Raw genomic sequence first — 12,923 nt, 5'->3', positions numbered from 1 at the left:
ACATACCCCAGAGGAAACTCTAATATCTCTTGACATACAGTCACTATATAGTGGCCAAATAGTGGGAAGCCGCGTGGTGCAGCGGATGGAGCACCGGCCTGGGAGTTGGAAGGTTGTGAGTTTTAATCCTGGCTGTGCCACTTGTCTGCTGCGTGGCCTTGGACAAGTCACTTCACTTCTTTGGGCCTCACGTCATCGGGAAAATGGGGATTGAAACTGTGAGCCCTATGCGGGACAGGTGCTGTGTCCAACCCAATATGCTGGTATCTGCCTCAGTGCTTAGTACAGTGCCTGGCACACAGGAAGCATTTAATAAATACGACTGACTGAATGAAAGAACAAGTACCATAATTATTATGGGCCGAGAAGAGGCTGAGGCAAACATCTGAACCGAACGTGACGGTCAGTGAAACCTGTGATTATAATGCAGAATATGAATGAAAAGGAGTGATACCCAGTGTCTTCTACGGGTTTTGCAAACTGAATTTATTTTCATTACTGAGGCTACATGTCTGAGGTTTGACGTGAAACTCAAGAATACAGAGGTGGAGAAGCAGCGTGGCCTAATGAAAATAGCACAGGCCTGAGATTCAGAAGACCTGGGTTCTAATCTTGGCTCCGCCACTTGCCTGCCGTGTGACTCTGGGCAAGTCACTTCACTTCTCTGGGCCTCAGTTTCCTCATCCGTAAAATGGGGATTCAATCCTACTCTCTCCAACTTAGGCTGTGAGCTCCATGTGGGTCAGAGACTGTGTCCACTTTGAATATCTGATTCTACCCCACTGCACAGTACAGTGCTTGGCACAAAGTAATTGCTAAACGAGTACCTTTAAAAAAAAAAGGTGGTTGCACTGAAATTTGAAATGGAGTTCAAAAGTAGTTTAAATAAGACTGAAAAGTATTGTGTGGTAAAATAGCCAAGTTCTTAATTTTTCCCTAGAGTTCTAAAATGGGGTAGCAGTTATTATTGCCCCTTGTCAGCTGTGTGACTGTGGGCAAGTCACTTAACTTCTCTGGGCCTCAGTTTCCTCATCTGTAAAATGGGGATTGACCGTGAGCCTCACGTGGGACAACCTGATTACCCTGTGTCTACCCCAGCACTTAGAACAGTGCTCTGCACATAGTAAGCGCTTAACAAATACCCGCATTGTTATTAACTAGAAGAATAATATTAATGATATTTGTTAAAGCTTTATTACATGTCAAGCACTGTTCTAAGTACTGGGGCATCTACAGGGTTACCAGTCTGGGCAGAGACCCTGTGGCAAATGGGGCTCGCAACCTAGTTAGGAAGGAATAGGGTTTAATCCCCATTTTTACATGTGAGCCAACTAAGGCACCGAGATTTCAAGTGAAATCTTGCCCAAGGTCCCACGATAGACAAGCGGCGGAGCCGGGATTAGAATCCAGGTCCTCTGACTCCCGGGCCCGGGCTCTATCTACTAGGCCCCGTGGCTTCTCTAAGTGAATCTGGGAATTGAGCAGCAGTTGAATCTGTGGTCTTGGAGGGACGGAGGATGAGCTAGATCCATCTGTCCTGGATGGTTTAGTCGTTCACCTGCCCGGAGGCAGGGGACTGAACCAGCTGACATCTCCACGGCGCTTTCAGCTCTGTGACATTCTAATTCTATGAGTAATTCGACAAAGCTCTCTGACGTGTCGCTGGTTCGATTTTTCCAAATCGGTCCATATGAGCAATGCTCCTGGAGACGGGGCATATTTACCGCTCTGATTTCTGACAGCCATCTTGACTGAACCTCACACACACAGGAAAAAAACTCAACACACCCCTTGCTGAGGCAGCAAATGCCGGTTCCTGAAAAATGCTTTGAAAGCCACGGAGTAGCGCTTCGGGAATGCGCCGAGCAGCTGTAGACTGGGACCTAGGTGTATGAAAAATGGCGAGCTTCAGTGGGGAGGGCTTGGAATACCTGAATCCCTCATCCAGGAGGGCTGTGGAAGATTGAAGGGACTATTCTCGGTTCATCAATAAAAGGGTCCTGAGCCTGAGAGAATCGATGCTTTGCAGGACTTGGCACCCAGTAAGTGCTCAATAAAGATGATTGAATGAATGAAAGTCAGTCAGTCAATCGTATTTACTGAGCACTTATTGTGCGCAGAGCACTGAACTAAGCACTTAGGAGAGTACAGTAGAACAATATCACAGACATATTCCCTGCCCGCAATGACCTTACAATCAGGGTGGGGGAAGGAAAGACGTTAATAGAAATAAAATTACAGATCTGTATATACGGGAGAGGGAACTGTTCACTCCTTTCAATATTTTTTTTAAGTGGTATTTGTTAAATGCTTACTATGTGCCAGGCATTGTACTAAGCCCTGGGGGAGATACAAGCTAGTCAGGTTAGACAAAATCCCTGTCCCATATGGGGCTCCCACTCTCAATCGCCGTTTTACAGATGAGGGAACTGAGGCCCAGAGAAGTGAAATGACTTGCCCAAGATCACACAGCAGACAGGTGGCAGAGCCAGGATTAGAACCCGGGTCCTTCTGACTCCCAAGTCCGAGTTCTATCCACCAGGCCATGCTGCCTTTACCATTCAGTCAAAAAGCAGCAACCAGAGTGGTTATGGTGAGAAATACAGATGGGGAGGAATTGGGGTAAGACTCAAAGAAAACTAAATGCAGCTTGGCAAAACAGCTGTTTTGAAAAACAATTTCTTATCTTGCAATTAAGAACCGATTTCTCACTGAAAGACACAGGACATTGGGTTAATAGATTTCTTTTAGAGGAAATCTGTTTTGGCTACTGAAACATTAAAGGAACCCAAACAGATGTTTTGTCAGTCAAGACAGATTGGATAGAAGAATCAAATATCAAACCACAGATTAGACTAACATTTAATCTGCTCTATTTAAATTTTCAATAAACGTAAATGAAGCTACATTCTGGAGAATACTGCATCTCTAAAATGTTTAACATCAGTAATCACAAACACTAGGTTAATTTTAGGGAACAGAAGAAGTAATTATTAATATGCTTAGTTTTTTTAAATCCTTCTTACTTGTAGGTAAACTGAATTATCAGTCACTTTTCCAACAGTCACCTCAGAAACTACATAAAATTCAAAAAAACTCACCATCCATGAATTCTGTACATATCGAGATCCTGTTTTCTACAAAAAATGCACCGTAAAATCCTATGATAAATGATGAATCACACTGTAAAGGAAACCAGGAAAAGTTAAAACCCAGTAGACAATGCTACTGATTAAAGAGGTGAGAGACCGATGTTAAAAATACTTCACCTTATAGAGAATTTCTAATTCGGACATAATTTGCTTCTGAAGTTCCACTGTAATATCTAGTGGTATGACCTAAACGAGAGGGAAAAAAAATCAGAATTGGGGCCCATTCATACCTTCAAAAGAAAACATAACAAGGAATTGGCATAAAATTCAAGGAAGAAATGTTGGTGCTTCCCCTTTGCGCTGCTGCTTTCTCTTTGTATTGGGGGAGAGGGGATGGGTGTGATTGATGGGGTAAGAAAAAAAAGCCAGTCCGCCAAGGTCAGCATTAATGGCTCTAAAAGTCAGTTAAGTTATAATATCCTTAATTTATATGCCCTATTTTGACCACATTGGTTATTTTCAGAAGAGGAAGATAGAAAAGCCTTGTACCTATTAACCCTGACTCCATTAAAAGAGAACTGTTTAGAAATTTGGGCATTTGAAGAGGAACACGCAGGATGATGAATGTAAATTTAAAGCCGGCCCTTTTCTTGGGTTGTGAGAAACGGAAAGGTATGCGAGTACATATTTTACACAGCCGACAGGAATAAGTGGGCAGTTCTTAATTACTTCCCTGCTACCACGCTTCCAGTCTGTCGCTGTTCATCTACTGACCTCAAATAGTCACCCTAAAAAGATCTCCGCAGAGGAGGAGGGCGAGCCAAATGAAGAGCAAATATGTTATTGGCCACGCACCCATTTGGTGTGAGGCGCTTTTAACATGCGGACAGATCGCCTATCAATTGCTTCAATTGTATTTAGTGCTCCGCTGGGGCCAACTCCAGGGCAATGGTTATTGTTCTGTACAAGAGGAGACTCAACTGCTGAGAATCAAAATGGTCAAAGGCATTTTTTATTTTTAAGGCATCTGGCAGTGACTTTTGACTCCAGGCATTTCTGGGAAAAGGCTTAAGAGGGAACTTCCACTGAACACTAAATACTCCAAGCATCCTGCCGTTTCGCTACACGGTACCCAATATTTAAGATGAGCTTTACGTTATAAGGGAAGCGTGTATGTAAACACTTTGGAGAATGAGGGGGAAAAAAAATCCAAAACTGAGGGAAGCACACTACTGATGGAGCCAAGTAAAAAAAGGATCATTTCCAAATCCACATTTTACAGTATTGACATCCACCTGAGAAAGAAAAAGAAAGCATAACCAGTTTCTATCACGAGTTGCTTTAGGGTTATTTATAAGAGCTCTCACTAAACTGGATTGTAAGTGTAATACAGAACTGCCAAGAAACATTTAACATGCTTCTCCAGATCAATAGTCATTTGCCAACAAAATTCACTTACATTTTTTCTACCGCAGAAAACTTCCAACAGAATAATTTCCTGTAGCATTGTATCAATTCTACACCATTAAAATAAAGAGCGTTTAACCCACTGTCAGATACAAAATCTTTTGTTCTAATAAAACCCAGTCTTTTTTAAGGTTTTGAAGAAACTTCATATTAATTGCATGGCACTGCTTGTGTAAGTTCCACTGTATATCTATCGATCAATCAGTGGTATTTATTGAGTGCTTCCTTTGCGCAGAACAAGTGCTTGGGAAAGTACAATATGAAAGAGTTGATCGACTCTAAGTTCCTTCGAGGCAGGGACTGCATCTACCAACTCTTGTTGTACTTTCCCAAGAGCTTAATACAGTGCTCTTTGCACTCAGTAAGTGCTCAATAAGTACCACGGATAAACATGCTCTCCGCCTTCAAGAAGCTTACAGTCTACATATAAACGCGCAGATACACATTCCTGTTTTGCACTTTCAGTGGTAATATTCCTAACAGAAATTTTATTCTGTGTGTTTATATGTGTGTGTGAGAGAGAAAGAGAGAAAGACCAACGTGTAAATGGTGCTCCCTTCTGCTTCTAATCCCGGCTCTGCCACTGGTCTGCTGTGTGACCTTGAGCAAATCACTTTCATTCATTCAATCGTATTTACTGAGCGCCTACTGTGTGCACAGCACTGTACTAAGAGCTTGACTCACTTCTCTGGGCTTCATTTGCCTCATCCGTAAAATGGGGATTGAGACTGTGTGCCCCACGTGGGACAGGGGTGTGTCCAACCCGATTTCCTTGTATCCACCCCAGAACATAGTACAGTGACTGGCACAGAGTAAGCGGTTAACAAATACACAATTTTATTATTATTATTACTACTGTTGTCAAGCACTGTTATAAGTGCTGTGTTAGATACAAACTTGTCATGATGGAAACCGGTTATGCTTTTTTTTTCTTTCTCAGACGGATGTCAATACTGTAAAATGTGGGTTTGGAAATAATCCTTTTTTACTTGGCTCCGTCGGTAGTATGCTTCCCTCAGTTTGGGTTTTTTTTCCCCCCCATTCTCCAAAGTGCTTACATACGCGCTTCCTTTATAATGTAAAGTTCATCTTAAATATGGGGTACTGTGTAGCGAAATGGCAGTATGCTTGGAGTATTTAGTGTTCAGTGGAAGTTCCCTCTTAAGCCTTTTCCCAGAAATGCTTGGAATCAAAAGTCACAGTCCCTGCCCCACACAGGGCTCAGAGTCTTAATGCCTATTTTACAGATGGGGGAACTGAGGCCCAAAGAAATGAAGTGACTTGTCCAAGGACACAGAGCAGACAAGTGGCAGAGCCGGGATCGGAATCCAGATCCTTCTGCCTCCCAGGCCCATGCTCTATCCACTAGGCCACGCTGCTCTCTGCGACTCCCGTCCCTTCCTGCCCCACTACTATTCTCCCCCCCACTTCAAAGCCTTATTGAAAGCCCATCTCTTCCAACAGGCCTTCCCAGACTAAGCCCCACTTTTCCTCATCTCCCACTCCCTTCAGCATTGCCCTGACTTGCTCCCTTTGCTCTCTCTGCCCCTGCCTGGCTCCACAGCACTTATGTATATATCTGTTATTTTATTTATTTGTATTAATGTCTGTCTCCCCCTTCTAGACTGTGAGCTCGTTGTGGGCAGGGACTGTCACTGTTTCTGGTTGTATTGTACTTTCCCAACTGCGTAGGGCAATGCTTTGCACACGGTAAGGGCTTAATAAATATGACTGAGTGAATGAAGTAATATCAGTAAACCAGATATTTTGCCCTATTAAAGGTCAGCAGATGGTCTCCTTAATGCAATATGTAATGGAATCATGAGTAGCAGTGTGGCCTGTTGGAAAAAGTACGGATCTGGGAAATCACAGGAACTGATTTCTAAGCCCGGCTCCATCACCTGCTTACTCTATAACCTCGAGCAAGTCATTTAACTTCTCGGGTCCCAGTTACTTCAACTGTAAAATGGGGGTTCGGTACCTGGTCTCCCTCCTATTGAGATTCCGAACCCCACACGGGGCCAGGGACCCTGCCCGACCCGTTACTTACCTCAGTGCTTACAACAGCCCTTCACACAGAGTGGGTGCTTAAGAGATGTCATAGCAAGTTCTCCAGAAAGATGGAACTATAGCAGCACAAGGCCATCAGCTGGTCCTTACAACTAAATTTCACATATTGCCATGGAAATCTTTTAAAAGGCGATCTTTAGATGGGGAAAGTAATAGTTGAAATGTCCCAAATAAATGAACTTGGGGACTGGGGAAGAGCATAGGGGAAGAGAAAGGAGAAAACAAAATTGATCAATTGTTCAACCTCATAAATAATTTTGGTCCTGCAAGTCCAGCCCTTCAAGGTGTAAACTGGGTCACGGGTTTTTTTTTAATGGTATTTGTTAAGTGGTTATTCTGTGCCAGGCACTGTACTAAGTACAGTGGGACAACCTGATTAACCTTTATCTACCCCAGCGCTTAGAACAGTGCTCTGCACATAGTAAGCACTTTACAAATACCAATATTATTATTATTACTACTAAGCACTGGGGTAGATACAAGCTAACTGGGCTGGACACAGTCCAAGCCCCATATGGGGCTCACAGTCTTAATCCCCATTTTTCAGATGCGGGAACTGAGGCCCAAGAAGCGAAATGATTTGTCCAAGGTCATACGGCAGACAAGTGGCAGAGTTCAGATTAGATCCCAAGTCGTTCTGACTGCCAGGCCCATACTGTAAAATGGGGATTGAGGTTGTGAGCTCCATGAAGGACAGGGACCGTGTCCAACCCGATTTGCATTTTGAATGAATGCTTGTATCTGCACCAGCGCTCAGTACAGTGCCTGGCACAGAGTAAGCGCTTAACAAATGCCAGAGTTATTATTATTATTGTTTCAGAGAGAAAACTCAGGATACCCTGGTGGAGAAGGAAGTGTGGCAGGCCATTTCTGGGAACGAACAAGGAGAGAGGAGGAAAGAAGTTGAAAAACAACATATTCTTTCCCCTGGGTTTCTGGGTAATACAGAATTGTAGTTGTATGGTTAATTTTCCCTGGCAGACACTTGTAAGTGACCATTAAAAATGCAAAGCATAAGCAAAATTCCCTTCCTTGTCTTTTGAGGATCACCCCAATGGGAGAAAAGTAAAAGAGACATTAAGTTTCCATCTTAAGCGATAAGAGCAAATCCGGACACACGGAGCGTGGATTTTAATAATAAAAGAAATAAGAATTATGATATTTGTTAAGTGCTTACTATATGCCGAATACTATTCTAAGCACTGGGGTAGATACAAGCAGTGTGGCTTAGTGGATAGAGCATGGACTGGGAGTCAGAAGGACCTGGGTTCTAATCCCAGCTCTGCCACCTGTCTGCTGCGTGACCTTGGGCAAGTCACTTCACTTCTCTGGGCTTCAGTTCCCTCATCTGAAAATGGGGACTGAGACTGTGAGCCCCACGTAGGACAGGGACTGCGTCCAACCCGATTTTCTTGAATCCACCCCAGGTCTTAGTACAGTGCCTGGCACACAGTAAGCTCCTAACAGATACCATAATTATTATCCTTATAGTCAGGCTGGACACAGTCCCTGTCCCACATAGAGCTCACAGTTTTTTTCCCCATTTTCCAGATGAGGGAACTGAGGCCCAGAGAAGTGAAATGACTTCCCCAAGGTCACACGCAGACAAGCGGCAGAACTGGGGTTAGAACCCAAGATCTTCTGACTCCCAGGCCCTTGTTCTATCCGCTGGGCCGGGGCGAACCCTTCCAAACGTAAGCGAATTGGGATAGTAAGCAATCCACAGAGAAAGGGTTAAGCGCGAGACTGAAATACCTGAGCGCATTTCGTCTGCTCTCCACTACACCTCCAGGACAAATAAGGATGAGTTGTCAAGTTAAATACAAGCAGTCAAGTGACTGAATTATAATTTACTCTGGGCTCCATTTAAATTAGTGTGAAGCTATTAAAATATACAGTATAAATACGGCAATTCATCACAAGCTGTCATGGATGACTTCATTTATTTGCTGGAGTGGCACATGTTCCACTGAAGGGAAGGCGAGCAAAATCACAGGTCAAATTAAGCTGCTCTTCTGTTTTAATTCCCTTATTTAATCGGGGCGACATAATTGTCTTTTACAGGTAGGTACAACTCAGAAAGAAATTTGGGAGCATTACAGGCAGTATACAAATGATTAATCAAATGGTCCATTTAAATGCTAGTTTCAGAGCGGCAGAAACCCAAAGCAGTCAAAGAATGACAATCGGCACACACGCTATACACGGTGCTGAGATTTTTCAGACTTCCTGCGGATAGATTTTTCGCAATTAGAAAATAAGTAATACTAGGAAATCTATTAAATCCTCCAAGCATTACCTAGCTGAAAGGTTTTTATAGAAGATTTTAATGGTATAAGAAGGTTCAGGATGCAAGATGTGTAACAGTAATTTTATTTGTTTTTCTGCTCTACCTACTTGCAATTTTCAAGGCTACCTGTGTAAAAAAAAAAAACAAACTAGCTCCTAATAGGCTTCAGAGATTCTATTTCCTTGTCAAACAATTATGTTTTACATCGGGTTCTGATGATTAGTGCTATTTTCAAATATCGTAAGGCAAATGATTTTGAAGTTCAATGATTAGAAATATTATTTTCCCAAACTCTATTTTTGACCCCGTCAAAACTCAACTGATTTATCACTGATGACCTTTTTCTACCTTTAAAATCACTTCTGCCCCATCGCTGGAAAGGGTCAATCAAATCTCCCAAATATACCAGAAGGCTTTTCTTTCATCTGACTCATATTATTTCAAACACCAGACTGGAGTCTGCTTGTAGCACTTCGGTTCGAAGGGAAAACGTTAACAACCTTATCTTCTCAAGTTGATGAGAGTTTTAAGAAGCTAAAAAATGGGAATGAAATTGGGGTGTACTAGCAAAGTAACATTTTCCACTCAACTCAATTTACTGCTCCCGTATGGCTAACTGAAAAGTCAAAGTGATGTAACTGAGACAGAAGTATTTTGGGGGCAGATGAGGAAAGGGAAAAGAATGAGTATTGGGTACTTTACTGATGAACATAATAATTATGGTATTTGTTAAGCGCTTACTATGTGCAGAGCACTGTTCTAAGCACGGGGTGGATACAGGGTAATCAGATTGTCCCACGTGGGGCTCACATTTTTCTTCATCCCCATTTTTACCGATGAGGTAACTGAGGAACAGAGAAGTGAAGTGACTTGCCCAAGGTCACACAGCAGACAAATGGCGGAGCCGGGATTAGAACCCACGACCTCTGACTCCCAAGCCCGTGCTCTTCCCAGTAAGCCACACTGACATAGGAGGGGGAATAACACACGTTCAATTCGGGTGGAATATTCATGGAGCATATGTGGGAACCAATACGATCCTATATGGGGCGCTTCTGTCGCCGCCCCCTCTAGACTGTAAGCTCGTTGTGGGCAGGGAATGTGTCTGTTCATTGTCCCGTTGTACTCTCCCACGTGCTTTCTACAGCGTTCTGCAGCCAGTAAGCGCTCAATCAATACAGTTGACTAACTTGTATCAAGATGGACAGGGTGCCCTATAGCATGGGAAGCAGAAGCAGCTTGGCTTAGGGGATAGAGCACGGGCCTGGGAGTCTGAGGGTTCTGGGTTTTAATCCCTGCTCCGCCAGATGTCTGCAGTGTAATACTACTCAAGTCACTTCACTGGGCCTCAGTTACCCCATCTGGAAAACGGGGATTAAGAGTGTGAGCCTCATGTGGGACAGACACTGCGTCCAACCTGATTAACTTGTATCTACCCCAGTGCTTAGAACAGTGCTTGGATCATAAAAAGTGCTTAACAAGTACCATAATTATGATTATTAGCTTCTGTGGGCAGGGAATGTGTCCGTTCATTGAGATATTGTACTCTCCCAAGCGCTCAGTACAGTGTTCTGCACATAGTAAGCATTCAACAAATACGACTGAATGATGATAATAATGATGGCATTTGTTAAGTGCCAGGCACTGAACTGAGCGCTGGGGAGGACACAAGCAAATCGGTTTGGACTTAGTCCCTGTCCCACTGGGACTCACAGTCTCAATCCCCAGTTTCCAGATGAGGTAACTGAGGTCCAGAGAAGTGAAGTGTCATACAGCAGACAAGAGACAGAGCCAGAATTAGAACCCATGACCTTCCGACTCCCAGGCCTGTGCTCCATCCACTACACCAGGCTGAATGAATGCACCCTAAGGAGGGGTCTCATCTACACAGACACTAAATGCAGCCTCCAGCTGCAATTTCTTCAAAGAGGAGGGGGCGGGTTTGGGGGGAGAGAGAGGTGTGATAAGACAGTCCCATGGACAGGATGTCATGTGTTCAGAGGCATAACTTCTCAAGACAGCGAGGTTGGCAGAAGTCATTCATTCATTCAACTTATTTGAGCGCTTACTCTGTGCAGAGCACTGTACTAAGTAAGCCCTTGGGAGAGGGTGGTGCAACAGAATTAGTGGAGGTTGCAAGCTGTAATATAACCAGGAGACTAGGTAGGCAGGTTGGGACCGGATGGTGGAGAGCTGTCAGCGGCACTGGTCAGTAGCAAGTACATCCATTCAGCAATCAATCAGTCGTTCTTACTGAGCGCTTCCTGTGTGCAGAGCACTGTACTAAGCGCTTAGGAGAGTACAATATAATAATACAACCGACACATTCCCTGCCCACGATTGAGCTTGCAGTCTTGATGGTCAAGAGACAGTGGGGAACGAGGGTACTGTGACAAATGAAGAAATCTAGTCCATGTGGTATCCAAGGAAGATGATTTTGGCAATGGGTTACAGAATATTTTGGGTTGGCAAGTGATTTTTTTAAAATTTTATGGTATTTGTTAAGCTTACTATGTGCCAGGCATTGTACTAAGCTCTGGGGTAGATATAAGCTAATCAGGTTGGACACAGTCCACGTCCCACATGGGGCTCACACTCTTATTCCTCAGTTTACAGATGAGGGAACTGAGGCCCAGAGAAGTGAAGTGATTTGCTCAAGGTCACACAGCAGACAAGTGGCAGAGTTGACATTAGAACCCAGGTCCTTCTGACTTCCAGGCCCGGGCTTTATCCGTAAGCCACGCTGCTTCTCTGCAGAGCAGAAAAACGGATAAAGGCTTCCCGAAAAGGACTTTTCGAGAGAAAAGGATAAATCAAATATTTTCCATCTAATTTACTATTATGATCACAAAAAAGAAGATGCAATGAAATATCTCCCTTAGTGGTCAGATTCACAGCTAGCACTAGAATCCAAATCCTAGTAGATGTAGAGCCATTACAACATAATAATAATGTTGGTATGTGTTAAGCACTTACTATGTGCAGAGCACTGTTCATCTGCCTGGCAACTATACAATGCCTGAGATTAGTGCAAAATAATTTCACTCCATTAATAAATGGGGATGGAAATTAATAACCTATCTAAATCCAATAGATAATCACAGAAGAGATTATACGGTAAATATCAAGCATAAATGTTTTCAAAGCAGGAAAATACAATCCAAACAGCTTACCTTTACAGCTAATATCTTCCCACTGGGGACATGAAATGCTCTGTGGAAGGGAAAAAATACTATGAAATAACCTTCACCTTGGTTTCCTGAAATATAAGTAACCCCATCCATTCTACTCTCAGGAAAGGCAAATCTTTTCTCGGAATACACACTCTTGAAATAATAATAATAATAATAATGTTGGTATTTGTTAAGCGCTTACTATGTGCAGAGCACTGTTCTAAGCGCTGGGGTAGACACAAGGGAATCAGGTTGTCCCACGTGGGGCTCACAGTGTTAATCCCCATTTTACAGATGAGGTAACTGAGGCACAGAGAAGTGAAGTGACTTGTCCAAAGTCACACTGCTGACAAGTGGCAGAGCTGGGATTCGAACCCATGATCTCTGACTCCAAAGCCCGTACTCTTTCCACTGAGCCACGTTGCTTCTATATACTATATGCCTTAATACTCCAAGCGAAGAAATGAACAAATGAATCAAGAGATCTTAAAATCATCCTAAAGAAATAGGTTATAATAATAAAAATAATAGTGATGATGGTACTTAAGTGTTTACTACATGCCAGGCACTGTTCCAAGTGTGGTTGCAGATACAAGATAACTGGGTTGGACGCAGCCCCTTTACCACATGGATCTCAAAGTCTTAACACCCATCTTACAGATGAGAGAACTGAGGCACAGAGAAGTGACTTGCCCAAGGTTATATCACAGACAAGAAGTGGAGCCAGGATTAGAACATAGGTCCTTCTGACTCCCAAGCCCACGCTCTATCCTCTAAGCCAACCTGCTTCTAGTGGAACCGAACATCAGTTATTTAAGAACCGAACCTTAG

General features: G+C 43.3%; 1 protein-coding gene across 1 annotated transcript in view; it reads right to left on the bottom strand.

The window, feature by feature from the left end:
* MAP2K5 (mitogen-activated protein kinase kinase 5) overlaps positions 1-12,923 on the bottom strand; it is a 238,924-nt gene that overhangs the window by 146,429 nt on the left and 79,572 nt on the right. Inside the window, 3 exon segments of the mRNA XM_029066218.2 lie at positions 3,102-3,183; positions 3,270-3,338; positions 12,093-12,132. Of these exon segments, the coding sequence (XP_028922051.1) occupies positions 3,102-3,183; positions 3,270-3,338; positions 12,093-12,132 (191 nt within the window).

This window comes from Ornithorhynchus anatinus, chromosome 5 (genome assembly GCF_004115215.2).
Source record: "Ornithorhynchus anatinus isolate Pmale09 chromosome 5, mOrnAna1.pri.v4, whole genome shotgun sequence".
NCBI lineage: Eukaryota > Metazoa > Chordata > Mammalia > Monotremata > Ornithorhynchidae > Ornithorhynchus > Ornithorhynchus anatinus.
This window is presented reverse-complemented; position numbering and strand designations above follow the sequence as displayed.